At 33.6% G+C, this 14,725-nt stretch overlaps 1 protein-coding gene across 1 annotated transcript in view; it reads left to right on the forward strand.

Annotated features, from left to right (window-relative positions):
- Nucleotides 1-14,725, forward strand: part of LOC145246462 (cyclin N-terminal domain-containing protein 1-like) — a 637,275-nt gene that overhangs the window by 621,302 nt on the left and 1,248 nt on the right. Inside the window, exon 8 of the mRNA XM_080108080.1 lies at nt 13,796-14,725. This exon is cut by the window's right edge and continues 1,248 nt beyond it. Coding sequence (XP_079964206.1) covers nt 13,796-13,909 — 114 coding nt within the window. The 3' untranslated portion in view covers nt 13,910-14,725. The remainder of the gene's footprint in view (nt 1-13,795) is intronic.

Below are 14,725 nucleotides of genomic sequence, written 5' to 3' on the forward strand. Positions count from 1 at the left end.
TGTAGGAGAAAGTCGACATCTCCCTGTAAGAACTGCAAAAACCTAACAGTCATCTCCCCTGACGGGATATACATTTGACTGGGGACCACTTGTGAATTTAATATTCCCTTGATACTTCCTCCTTCAGAAGAAGGTAGTTCATCCCGCCTATCATTCAACTTATGTTCTCAACTATCATTAGCAAGGTTTAGTTTGATACATTATTACTCTGCAAACACATGCCTGGTAAACTATTTCCTTGGTTGACAGTAGTAACGCTCTGCTAAATAAAATGAAAAATGAAGCCAACATGGCTGTCATTTTTTAATATCAGTTATTTATTGGTGAAATTAATTTATTTGAAATAACTGCTCCAAAATTGAAGAAAATCGAATATGGTCTGCTTTTTCATTTTAAAAATGTATTTTTAAATTAATATGATGCAAAATGTCTGCTCCGTCATCATAAAATATAAATATATTGGCTGTCATCACCGTTTATTTTAAGAGCCAGTGTAGCTAAAAACGATGCTATGTTTGGAATGCACATAACGCTTAAGTTAAAGTATGTAAAAAACGCTTAAATCAGAATTATAGAAACAAACTCTTTTGACACTGCCGTTTGATGTTGAAGGAAGTCACCGCTTATCAAAGCCCAAAAGCCACTCAGGGATAAGGAATAATGAATATAACATGGTAGTGTAGTAATCATTAATGATGTAAGTACAATTTAATTATTTAAAGGGAAGATTCAACAAGAACTTGTTTATATTAGACTTTAAAGCTACCATATTGTAGTAAGTTGGGAAGCAAGCCAATGGAACAGTGTTCCACATGCAGGCAGTTCTTGGTATTTAGTTCTCTCCCACCACAAGAACTATGAAACTCTCTCCCACCACAAGAACTATGAAACTAGGGTCGGAAAGTGGCATTGGAACAGTCATTACTCCAGAGGAGGAGCCCTCTGACTCTGCAAAAGATACCTGTGCAGCCTCGACAGCATTCCTGGCTGGGCGCCTCAGATGATTATCAATAAACTAATCCCTTTTCAAAGAGAGAAGGCAAAGCCTGGGAGGGTGGACCTCCTAGAAATACACAGCAATCAACAGGAACCGGATCATTACAGAAATGGTCTAATTTCTGTTCATTTTGGGGACGGAGGAAAAAAAATCCCTTCTGTTAGGAAGGAAGCTGTGTTTGTGGAATCTGCGTTTAAAATCAAATGTAAAATCTTTTTAGCTTTGTTTATTATTATTTGTTTCTGACTTTAATACTGAATACTAAAAAATTACAGAAGACATTTTTCAATTTTTTTTATTAACTTATGTGTTTCGGAATTTTTTTTTTTATATAATTTGTATATTTTTAGATAATTTGGAATATTCAGACTACTATTCTCATTTTGGTTGTTACTTTCACAGCGTTGTATCTGATGTAACCTCCGACCTTTTTCAGGTGCATCATTTTAGAAAATTTATACAGAATTTTGAACAGAATCGTTTTATTTACTCTCCGGGGTTAGATTGTTCTCATTCCATCATCCATGACAGGGTAGAAATGTTAATTATTCTATTATTCTTACTTATTATCACCTTTAAAAAGGATTGAAATTCAACTTCCAGAAGACTTAATTAGAACTCAAAGTTATTTGTTCCACCACATATTCCTATGGCGAAACGGATAAAGGCGTTGATTAGTAATCAGTTTTAAGTGACAGTCTTATTGAAACAGAGTGCGGATGCTCGTATACAAATGCATGTGAAATGACGTTATGGTAAGGAAAAAGAAGGACTATAAAATAGGAGAGAGATCACGTGAGAGAAAATGATCACCCGAAAGAAGACGATCACGTGGATGACATCATAGTCGTAACGAGAAGTCATGCGTGGTGGGAGAATGAGGCAATAAATGCTGTTGTTGCACAAAAAAGTGAGTTCGAGTTATTCTTTGCCTTAGTTTACTTTGTGATGTGTTAACCGATTTATGATAACGTTACATTAATTAACACTTCTATCCTGCCATGGCTAACGAAAGAAGAACAACCTTCCCCTGTGGAGTAGATAAAGATTCAGTGTATGTGACATAAAAATTTGCAAGTTTAGAAAAGATAGACTTGAAAATGGTCAATGTTACTTTGGTCAATACATTGTGAAAATAACTACCAAGATTTGAATAGGAATAGTAATCCAAATAATTCAAACTTATATGGTGTACAATTTGCTTTAAGAAAATGTCTTTATAAAATAACATGATACCAGGAATAAAGATAAAATATCACCATGTGAATTCATGTTATCGATTTTTTTTAGATGAAGATCGATAATTTGTATTATTTAAATTCTTCAAACTACTGTTTTCGTATATTATTTTAATTGCAATTCATTATTGAGAGGAGTATTATTTTTTATTTTATTTTATTGCAGACTATAACCTCATCTTTCTTAGTTGTTTCACGACGTTTCGGCCAACTATTCCTCTGGCCTTCGTCAGGTGGTTACCACGACGGGATAAAAACTCCGAATTTCCTAAATGTATTCTCAGCAATTACTGCCATCCAGAGTTGTTGTCGTCTCACGCAGTAAATAGCGACGTTGAATTTCTACGGTTCCAGGTGAGAATTGTCTGAAGATAGCGGTTTCAATCTTACCCAGAGCCGGCCAGATGTTTACTTGGCCAAAAACGTGATGAGATGACAACAACTATGGATGGCAGTAATTGCTGAGAATGCAGTTAGAAGATTCGGAGTTCCTATCCCATTGCGGTTACCACCTGAACAAGGCCAGAGGAATAGTTGTCCAAAATGTTGTGAAACAGCAACTAAGAAAGATGAGGATAATAGTTCGCAATAAAAGAAAATAATACTGTTCTTATCTTGGATATTCTCACAGCGTTTCCCACAATCGACAGAAAGATTCCCAAATTTGACAGAATACACCTGAAAAAGTTTGTCTTATTGCCAACGTTAAACAATGTTGTGTCTCATGAGCGGTGACTGTTTGTGAAAAACAATTCTCCTAAGTTTCTAAATGGATTTTTTTTTTTACAAGGGGATTACCACTTATGAAGACCCGAAGGCAACTCGAGGATAAGGATTAATGGGTGTATAGTAGTCATCATGGCAACAGTGTAGTAATCGTTAGTAGTGAGAATTTGGTAAAAATTTATTATTTAAAGGAACAACTTAACATTGGACTGAAAGATGACCATATCGTAGTTAGATGGGAAGCAGGCCAGCGGAACAGAGTTTCACAGGGAGATAGTTTTAGGAAAAAAGTTTAGTTCATGATTTAGATTTAGGCATAGATAGAGGGTGGGAGAAATTGTTGATAGTGGTTTTAGCTAAAAGAGTGTTTTTTGTGAAAGTTTGAGAAGGGAGGCGATAGATTGGAGATTAGACGAGCAGTCGCCATGAAAATAACGATAGAGCAGAGACAGATTAGCAACATCTTTTCTGTGGAAAAGAGGTAGCAGGGAAGAGAAAAGATCATCACGTGCTTTCGAAGTCAGTTTTGAACGGTCAAGGCAGGATCGGTGTGCCGAGCAGCTCCTGTGGCAACAGTACTCCATTCTAGGAGGTATTTGGTTCTTATACAGGTAGAAGATTGCATTGGAAGTAAGATATCTACTGGAGCACTACAATAATCCAACCATTTTTCTGCCGACGTTGGCATCAAATTTTATGTATCCACTCCATTTCAGATTAGGGGCAAAGATCAGATCCAGAAGCTTGTCAAAGCGTGGTGTTTCCCTAAGACAAGAGCCAGTTATTTCAATAGGGGCCAGATGAGGGTCAGAGCATTGATGATGGAAAGAGAGAAGCTTGGTTTTAGATGCATTAAAATTAACCAGCCGCTTCTTTCCCCATTGCATCACATGCTCAAGATCAGAAACAAGGGAATCAAAGAGACCTTGATCATAACCGGCCTCTAAAGTGTTGCTGTAGATGGTAGTGTCGTCTGCATAAATGTCTACGCCTGATCTTAGAATGTGATTCAAGGAATCATTAATGAAGATCATAAAGAGAGTTGAGCCCAGGATTGATCCCTGAAGAATGCTAACATTGATACTATGAGCTTCTGATTTCTGTCCATCAACCACTACTCTTATAAACCTATCTGAGAGAAATGATTTAATAACTGAGAGGACATTTCCAGCAATTCCGTAGCTGGAGATCTTTTGAAGCAAACCTTTATGCCATACCATATCAAAAGGCTTTGATATGTCAAGAGCAATTGCTCTATAAACGAAGCTCCCATGAAGAGATTCACTGATCCTGTGTGATATTACAGTTAGTACATCAGCTGTATGATTGTAAAGTTATTTTCTGGAAAGTCACTTTCTGTAATACCCTTGGCCAAGATATAAACCAATATCCCTCCCCAGTGATGAGTAACGTAGTGAAGTATATTAGACTGTCAAACCTTAGAATTGAGAAGGCATACTCCAAAATAAACTAGTTGTACTCTACTTTTGTCAGCATTGCTTTCAATCGTCTTGTTTTTCTCCTTGCAACTAGACTTCAGTAATAATGTCAAGTTACAATAATTGTGATTAGGAATCATGCAGTTTGTGTTTCATTATAAATTCCTCATTGCACAGATATTTTTCAGTGTACATCCATTTTCCTTCCAGGCAGAGTAGTCGGTATTTCTTATAACAAGAATGCCTAATTTCTCAAACAAAAATTCCTTCAACATTTATAGAAATAGAATTTTAAAAAATCATTGAAAAAGAACCAAATATTTACTACTGCATGACAAACTAACCAACGAAAAAATGAATCGTAAAAGTAGTAGTAAATATTTGGTTCTTTTTCAATTTTTTTTAAACCAGAGAATCATCTCAAAGGTAAAGCATCCGTTTTTTGTTTTACTAAAAAAGTTTTAGAGCTACGAAGACGGGAGAGGTACCATTAAAATGGGCGATCTTTTGTGCTTCGGAATTTGTTTTTCTTCATTTTCACTGCCATTTTCAATGCCTTTTTGCTAAAAATTCAATGACGCAACTCTGTTTTTGACGCACATCCATGACAGAGATTGCTTTCTTAGAGACTTACACCGTCAATATCTGTAAAAAAGAGATGAAACTCAGGTTATGAATGCATAAGTTTAGTCATCATAATGCAATTTGCAATCCCTTCTGATCCCTTGAGATGGAATAAAAAAAATAGGAGATATTACACTTGAAAAGTCCTTCATAATAGTTTTTATTTTTAAATATTAGTTGACTATCTCTATAGGAGGTTCTGTTCATCGATAAGTCAGTGTTTCAGTTTGAAATAGCATTTTCATTGTAACATCGATTAAATGGACGCATCCTTAAAATATTTAAACGATTTTTCTGACAAAGGGGGAAAAATTCCTATTTTTAGGGTCAGAATCAATCCAGCTAACACTTACCGTTGGATAGTTTTTGACTTTGAAGCAGTATATTTTTAGGTTCATTACATCAAGTGGCTTCATGCTTTGTGAATCTGGAGTGATTTTCATAAAAAGTCTGCGATGCTTGAGTTTTAAATAGCATTTTCTTTAGTCTATCATGCTTAAGTTTTAAATAATATTTACGTTGCTCTTTCATGTTTAAAATAGTAGTTTTATTAGTCTATCATACTTAAGTCTGTCATTTTCTTAAGTTTGCCATGCTTAAGTTGGAAATAGCAGCATAGATTTAATTGAAACTTCTAAAAGAATATGTGTTAAAATATAGACGGTGGATCTATCTCTTCCCTTTTTTCGCACTTTATAAGCTTTCTTCATTGTTTCTTTGTATATTTTTGCTGCCTTTCTTTTTAAATCTTATTTGACTATTGGCGCATTCTTTTACCCCAAATCCAGCTTTTATCTATGAAAAATGATCTGATATTTAATTAACATTTCTCAACACCTCAGTGCAAAACTGAATTCAGAATTATGCCCAACTAAAGAATAATAATAATAATAATAATAATAATAATAATAATAAAAAGCTTGACAAATACAGTGTTCAAATATTAACCGCAAAATACAAATTATTTCTTGCCTTTTTCATTTACAGTAAGACAAACAGTTATATAGATATATTTGTATTTTCAGATTTAACCTAAGAGAATTTAAATTCTGAGTTGAAAAATTTCTTGAATTCAATTGAGAACTATTTAGACAAAATATATTTAATTTGTACTTAATGTATATGAAAATCACAAGTAAGGTATTTAAATATTGGATGGGGATTTTCAATATTTATTTCAATAGTGATAAATACAGTACTATAATAACTATATACAGTTTATAATAACATTACAATATGACGAAAGGTTAGTTAAATACAATCATGTTTTCATCTTAGATCTCATCAAGCCATTCAGCATTTTAGAATCTGCAGTTTCGTAGGTATATCGATAGTTACTAAGCATACAAAATGGAAACGAATGTTTACAAGGATTTGAATACCGGCATACTTTCTTTCATAAATTCCACGTTTATTGATACTTCAGAACAACATGAAACACACAGTTTATATCAGTTTATTCAACCAATTTTAGCACTTTAGCATGGGTAATTTTAAATAGGTTGCTAAACAAACAAATAAAAATGAAAACAATAGTTGAGCAAGATTTAAACATAAAACTCATTTTTGTTATAACTTCAACATTTGTGAGTATTTCAGCAGGAACTTAATGTGGCTGTTGTTATTAGCTGAGAATTAGGTGATAAAATCTACCTTTGGAGTTAGGCAGCAATGAAAAGGGCCAAAAACGCCCCCCCCCAAACACGTAACAAACTATAAAAGGTGCATTGATAACACATTCTGGTCAACATTAGTAGACAGTCGGTGTTCCAGAATATTGACAAATAAAAAATCTAATATATAAAACTCACTATGTCTGTGCCTGTCTCTCTTCATTTTCTTTTTTTTCAAAGTGTATCTCCTTTGAGATGCAAGGTCACAGCTTTATATATGTAAAACTGATCTTGTGTATCTATCTGTCTGTGTGAAGTAGGGTCTCTATCAAACTACTGTCAATTTTTGGTCTACAGAATTGAATCTTGATATATAGGGGATTTGAACCTGTGGAACAAATTCGATTTGTTTTGTTTTTTTAGCCAGTAAATATAGCTACTAAAGGGTTAAAATCGAAAATAAAAATTGGAACTTGGCAGGCCTAAGTCGACTTAAAGTTCTCTTAAAGCGTAAATATACACTATACGTTAAAATCGTTTCGTTTTGAACTATTTCTTATCCGTCTAATGATAGCTCAAGCAGTAACGACTAACGTTGGAGCACTAAATGTTCTGGTTTCGATTTTAGTTAAAGGCATCCAAGTCATATTTTTTCAAAACTTTTGAAATCACTACTATATATTGGGTACAATATAATAATTAATAGAGAATTGGTTCTGTAATAATAAATACGAAATCTGCATGAATTAAAATATTCTATTTAAACGTATTTTACGATCAGGCAACGCCGATTGGCCTACTTGTAAACAATAAAATTTCAGCTTATCTTTATGTTATGTATTTCATCTCAGAGAAGAGGCATCGGTTTAAATAAGATTGTGTTTGAATAATGGAGACAGGGCAATCACATTGGAACTTGATGAAATGGAGTTCAGTTGAGCGTACAAAATGGTCACATAACACTGAAATTAACAGGAAATAATGCACCAAAAATTGTTTATAACAAAATCTTTGTTTGAATGGATGAATAACACGTACAGAAAAATGTCAGCAAGTTGAAATGCAAAATGTTCATTTCAACTTTCTGACATATTTCTATTACTTTTGCACATGTGCAAATTCATTCATAGCTTTAGGCGTTTCCATTTTTAATCTTTCTTATCTATCTGCCAGTAGCTCAAATGGTAAGGAACGCAGCTGGAGTGGTAAATGTTTTGGTTTCGCTTCTAGCTGATGCCACTCGAGTCATTGCTTTTTAAACCTTTGAAAGCATTAAATATTAAATAGAGAATTGGCTCTGTAATGATAAATACGAAATCTGCATGAATCAAAATATATTTAAGAATTTTACGATCGGGAAAGGCAGGGCACCTCTTCGCTCGTCTTAAATATAAATATGCACATACTGAATCCAACTGAATCACACGACTAACTTGGGCCTCTTCGGAACGGATAGTTTAATCAACACTAGGTCTCTATTTTTTATCTTAAAATGTTGTTGAAAATATAAAGTTTATTTTAGCACTAACAAAATATAAAAATGTTACTAATATGCAAATTTATACATGTCTGTTCGAATGCAATTATGTTTTTATTATTTAGTTATCTATCTTTCTAATAATATAGTTCACATCTAAATTAGAATATCTTAAAGTCTTTGTTAACTTTCAATCAAGTTGTATTTTCAGTTGAATATTTAGCCCTAAGACATCATTGCAGGTTACGAAAGCTGTCTCCAGTAATGATAGACATGAATTATATTTACATTTTGAAACTTTGATGAATTGACAAAATAAAGGATTCTATTAAAAAAGAAAATTCCTTCAGGCTAAGCTCTTAATATACATTTTTTGTCAATAAAAAGAAAAGGCATTTACTGAAAAATTTACTGCCAACTAATTCAAAACAGATTATTTTCTTGAATATAGAATACCACGATACAAAAAATATTTTTATCATAAAATGAAATGTAATTACTTTATTGGGATTCTTTTTTTTACTTCTATCGAAGGTGACTTAATTCACACTATAAGATGATTGAGAGCAGTTGAATATTCGTTTAGAGAAAGATAAATAGAAAGATTGGATGATTCAAATAATTTTTTAATCATCTTCCAAATAAATATAATGCAGCTATATACATTGATTACAGCTATTTCAAGGCAGTGTTTATTTTACATCATACAATGAAACGAGATTTTCAAAACATCAGATCATCTCCAGGATAAAATTTTCGTAAGTACACAGAAGAAAAACAATGTCCAAAACGTTCAATTACAAAAAAAAAAAAAATCACATACAAAATCACCATAATAGATTCATTTTCAAATACCTCGGTAAATAATTCTATATCACGATGTATATTATCTGAAACAAAAAGAAAAGGCGCCAAATTCCGATAGTTTGTATTTAAAACAAAATGTACTGTTATTCAAGGGATTTTACTGAATTTTACCTTTAATCAAGGGAGATAAAGGCGAATTAAATAACAGATTATTTAAATGTCATAAACTTTTTAATAGGCTTTTATTATCTCCCTTAATTCGAACTTTTCAAATTAAAAACAAAATACCAAGCAATAGAAATATTTACTGATTTTCTTTTTTGTTTTATACGGACAACTAATCACAGGATGTCGATTCCTAAACCCTTGAACTTATAATTATGGCTTCTAATTATAAGTTATAATTGTAATTATTACATATAATTATAATATTGATTATATATTCCGTAGTAAGTTTTTCACCGTGTCTCTTTGATTGACTCAAAAATATTTTAGCACAAATTTTTGCAGATGAGGATATCAATTACTGAATCATCCATGTTTTCTGTTTCTGTGTGTGTGTGTGTGTGTGTGTGTGTGTGTGTGTGTATATATATATATATATATATATATATATATATATATATATATATATATATATGTGTGTGTGTGTGTGTGTTACGCTACACTTTCATTAGGACTAGAAAAGTTTTTATGCAGCACAATAAAAAACGATAAAATATGACTAAAGGTCCCAGCATTCCGATTATTTAAATAATGAAAAGAACACAGAAGGATTCTCTTAACGAGCAAATGTGAAATAACATAAGACAACCAAATTATAGATCCAAATGCAGATATATATTTACATAAATATAGAAAGGAAATATAAGACACTGGTTTTAACACTCGTCTCATTAATAAAATATCATCTGTATTATTTGTAAAATATAAAAGGTTTTCAATAAATACTGAAAATTTTATTCAAATTGTACAATTATTTGATGTCTTATGATGATAAAAATCAACCCATTGGTTTGTTTATAAAGATTAATCTCTTAGTGTGAGGAGAAATATATTTGGATGTGCATGAGACCCTGGTGTTGGCACTGATCTTTTCTATTTATTTTTCTTTATTTCCTTTTTTTTTATTTACCTTTTTTCTATTCTTTCCGCTTATCTCTATTTATAAAATTGGGAAGTTTATCATATGGACAGCGATATGTTAATCCAAATTACATATACAAAATATGAGAAGTTTAGCTTCAAATATACCGAGCAATCGATGACATCATTATTGTTATCGTATTCGATTTTAACGTCACTTTCACAAACTGTGATGTGCTAGCGCTAACTCATTTGCATATACATTTGCAAAATGACATCTCATTAATTCAGTAATAAATATTATTGTTTTCTAATTCAATGTCAGTTTTCATTTTATTATTACATACAATTCTATTTTTGCTAATATTTAAGATTGTGGATAAAATAATTAGCATTTTGGGCGAAAGGAATTCTGGGTATTGCGATCCGATTCAACATTGTAAATGGTAAATAATGCACTCTGCAAACAAAATCGCACACATACCCCATAATAAAGCTAACAATTTAGTGAGTATTCTCCCATCCACACATTAATTTAATTATGAATTCTACAATACATTTCGGTTAATTGTATATCAGTCAACCATTTTATTTTTTTGTTATCTTGTGAATTAAAATAAAGCCTTCACACGACCCAAAAACTTTCCCGTTCATGCTTGTACTTTGTACTTGAAACGACATTCACCCTGGAGGAGTTGAGTCGGCTTCATGAAGATGCACATCTCGTATCGCTGCGGCCCAAGCCCGGCGATCGGAGGCAAGATCCCGAGTGAGCAACAGCCAGTCACGTCTCCAACGAGACAGGCCATAGATGAGCGGGCCCGAAATAAGCTCAGCGTCGGCTTTGATAGTCCCGAGCCACGTTCTTAGCTGGCCACCGACACGTTTTTTCCAGCCGGGTAGAGGATGTGGGGAGATAGCTTCGTGGATAAAGACCCCTGCATCACAGCGGGAGGCATGGCCGAACCATCGAAGGCGTCGCGCCCGCAGTAGGTTAGTAATTGCCTGGAGATTGCAGCGACGCCGGACTTCTTTGTTGGCGACGAAATCCAAGGGACGGACATGGAGAATGCGGCGGAGATTGTAGTGGTCGAAAACTTCTACGCGTCGCAGATCCGCTTTCCGTATGGGCCATGTCTCACATCCATACAAAAGTATTGAGCGGACGAGGGCCTAGTAGATTCGTATTTTTGTCCTCAGACGTATTTCAGGCCGTGACCATAATCGCCTTTTCCCGTTCATGCACACAAAAATAAATGTTAATTTTTTATTTGTGGAAAATTATTTTGGAAGAAAGTATCCTCCTGGTTCTTTATATCTGAAGATTGCAATTATTTGTTTTTCAATTTTCCCGGGCAACGGTAGGATATCAGCACTACTAGCATATGATAAAATACCAACGGGCTTAACAACAATTATGTTTTTTAGTACTTAAAAATGTATTTATTTCTACTCGTCTACCTACGTGTTTATATGAAGCCAATGGACATCCAAGCTGAGGGGAATAAATAGCTGAAATGTTGTATAAATTATCTGTTATGTGTATAGTTTTCATAAAAATTTATATGTTAATCCTGACGCCATAATCTTTTTTTTCTGTGCATGTGTGACTGAAGCCTATGGACACCTCAGATGCTGAACAAAGGGAGCATAAAAAGTCGACCTTTGGTGGAATGATTAACATTTTAAAAGTTAATAGACCTAAATCTGATGACCTTAGAGTATATACTTTGGACAGTATAGGAAAATGTGTGCAGAAGACTTCGCTAGTTTGGTTACATTGAAAGAATGGACAGAAGTGATTGGGTCAGTAGATGTAGAACAGAGCTAGCAGTTTCAGTTGGCAGAATAGGACATAGAAAAACAAGAAGCAATAAGGATAAATTTGGGAGAAGGATGGGGAAAAAAACCTGTCCAAAGATAGGTTAATCGATGCCAACGTGTAAAAAAAAAAGAAGTTGAACAGTTGTGTAATCTTTATTTTCACAGACAATTTAACATCCAAGTATACAGATTATATGATATTTTGGGTTCCGGTCTCTTGCACTAATTAAAGCATCCGAGTCGGCTTTCTGACTATGGACTGATGCTGGAACGGATACTCCATTTAGTGACGTGCAATTCATCTAATGGGATTCGTCTTATAATTCCATCTGAAAAATGAGATTATTAAGAACAGTTAACATATTTTTTTGTTTTTATTCTTTCTTTTGTATTTATGCATCCCCCCCCCCCCGATTGGTTCTGTCTATGTTTGAGCTCCATAACTGAGATGAGTCTGAGTGTTCTGGAGTCCTCTGGAGCAGATAGTTTCGTTAGCATACTACAGGTCTCTTTAGTTTTATTTTTGCCTCTTTACTTAAAGTAGGATCAGAAAAACAGTAACAAAATATTTAAAAATAAAAAGACTGCACACGTACATGAATTTGGCCCAAACATAAATTCCATCAAACTTCCACTTTTCTGAAAATCTCTTTGATATTAAACTAGCGGGAGTACCCGGCGTTGACCAGGTGTTTGGATGTGTAATAGAAAAAAAAAGTGTTAGTAGAGAGGGAGACTCAAACCCATGATGAACCTGAAGGCGGAAAAGAAAATGAAAGAAGTGACATCTTACCGCTATGCTATGAAGCCATAAGAAGTGAAAAGTTTCAAATTTAGCGATGTCAATCAAAAAGTTGACTTGCTAACAGGTGCAGAAACGTACGTTGGATGAAAGCCAGTTCAGTTTTCCACCATTTTCATTTATTTCATCCACAAAAAGGGAGTGTCCAAATGAATAGCAATTGTCTGATATGAGGAGTTTCTCCCACATTGATCAAATTTAATTGCTTTTTGGACGCCCTGCCATGAAAGGCCGCAAAGCTGCCTTTGCTTTCAGTTAGTTTCGCTTTTATATGAAAAAGCCGAACGAACACGCAAGAGGAAGGAATAGCATGAATTTTATAAAAGTCGATCAAAATAAATCTAGATATGACGTCCCTTCGCAAATCGTAGATATTATGATCTAGGAAGTATATAAAAAGTCGTAAAACATAGAACCCCTCCCACTCCCCCGATAACCTCTGCAAAATAAGCCTTTGCTGGACATACAAAAACGTACACGCCACTTTTGCCTTATATATATATATATATATATATATATATAGATTGACATTATTTATAAAATATATATTTTCTTGAATAAATGCTAAAAATTTCATTGGCATTGTATAATTCTTTAATTTTAGCTGATTAAAATTAAATTAACTAATTGGTTTGTTTACAAAGAGTAGTCTAAGATGGCAATAAGCCCCTAGTTTCGATACTGGCTTGACTTACATTATTAGATCATTAAAAACAGTTGACATATTCGTTTTTTTTTTAACTTTTTTTTCCTTTATTCATCTTTATTTTTCGTTAGTTTTTATTTATATTTTTACCCTTTCTTTCTCTCCTATTTGTTCCCCTTTCTTCGTTTTTTTTTCTTTTTTAAATCCGTTCCTCATTGTTTTCATTATATTTCCCTTTCTTTGACCCCAGAAGTACCTTGTATATTGGTGAAGGTTGACATAATCGTTTTTCCATTTCACATTTGTACGGTGAGTCTATCTTGTATCTATCAGCCAAGCAATTATGATAGGCGAGTGATTTTCTAGTAGAATGAGTCACAATCAGTGTATCTATCATGTACACATTGTCTCTCACTCTCCCTCATTGATTACTCATCCATGTGCAATGATTATATATATATATATGTAAATGTTTTCCTTTAGATAAATAATGCACTTGCATATTCTTTGTTGCAGATCATTGACAGCCTGTGTGCCCTGACGAGCATTCCTCTGGAAGACATTGTCGACTTTGCAGCTATCCTTGTACAAATGATTGCAGATGCAAAGCCCAACATGAATTTGCCTTGATTGATGGCACGGCTGAGCAAAACAGGGGACATTTCTTTGCAAAAAGAAGGAGAGAAACAATACAAGACTGAAGAAGGAAGCGGCGGGGGGGGGGATGAAGAAAATGAATTGAAAGAAAAAAAATGAAAATGTAAATGATATTAAAAAAAAATAATGAATCCTAAAAAAAGACGGTAAAAAAAGCTGCTCATGATGATTAACAAAGAAGAGAAAGGGACAAATAGAGTGCATACTTAACCTAATGGATACTGTCATCGACTATGGGGTGACCATGTAGAGTTTAAAGGTTATCAGGTATATGATACTCATTATATGAACCCATAATTGATAGGGATAAAAATAACAACTTGTGTTTATTTAATCGTTTACAAGTAGAAGTTGAATAGTAGGACAAAGAATAGCTAGATTCTCTTGAAACCTGATAGAGCAACTAATCTATGAGAAGGAAAACTTTGAAATAGCACCAGTTTTCTGCCCATCCTCATATTGTTTCTGGTTATCTTGGACTTTTTCTTGCTATTGATTTTAAGCAGTATTGCTCCAGATACAGCACAGTTTGGGATTAAGCAACCTTAAGATCAGTATAAACTATAGATTATATAGCAGCATAGACAATTGGAAAAACTCAAGTCTTGACAGAGAGACTAGCACAGAAGAATAAAAACTTAGAAATAGCACCAGTCTTGTTCTTTTTATCCTGACATTGTTTTCAGTCAACTTTCCTTGCCACTAGATTTAAGTGATATTGGTTTCAGATACAGCACCATTTGGATTGAGCAACACTAACATTGGTATAAACGTTATGCAAGTACCCTT

The sequence above is a fragment of the Euprymna scolopes genome, chromosome 24 (assembly GCF_053919585.1).
Source record: "Euprymna scolopes isolate OS-2025 chromosome 24, ASM5391958v1, whole genome shotgun sequence".
Lineage (NCBI taxonomy): Eukaryota > Metazoa > Mollusca > Cephalopoda > Sepiida > Sepiolidae > Euprymna > Euprymna scolopes.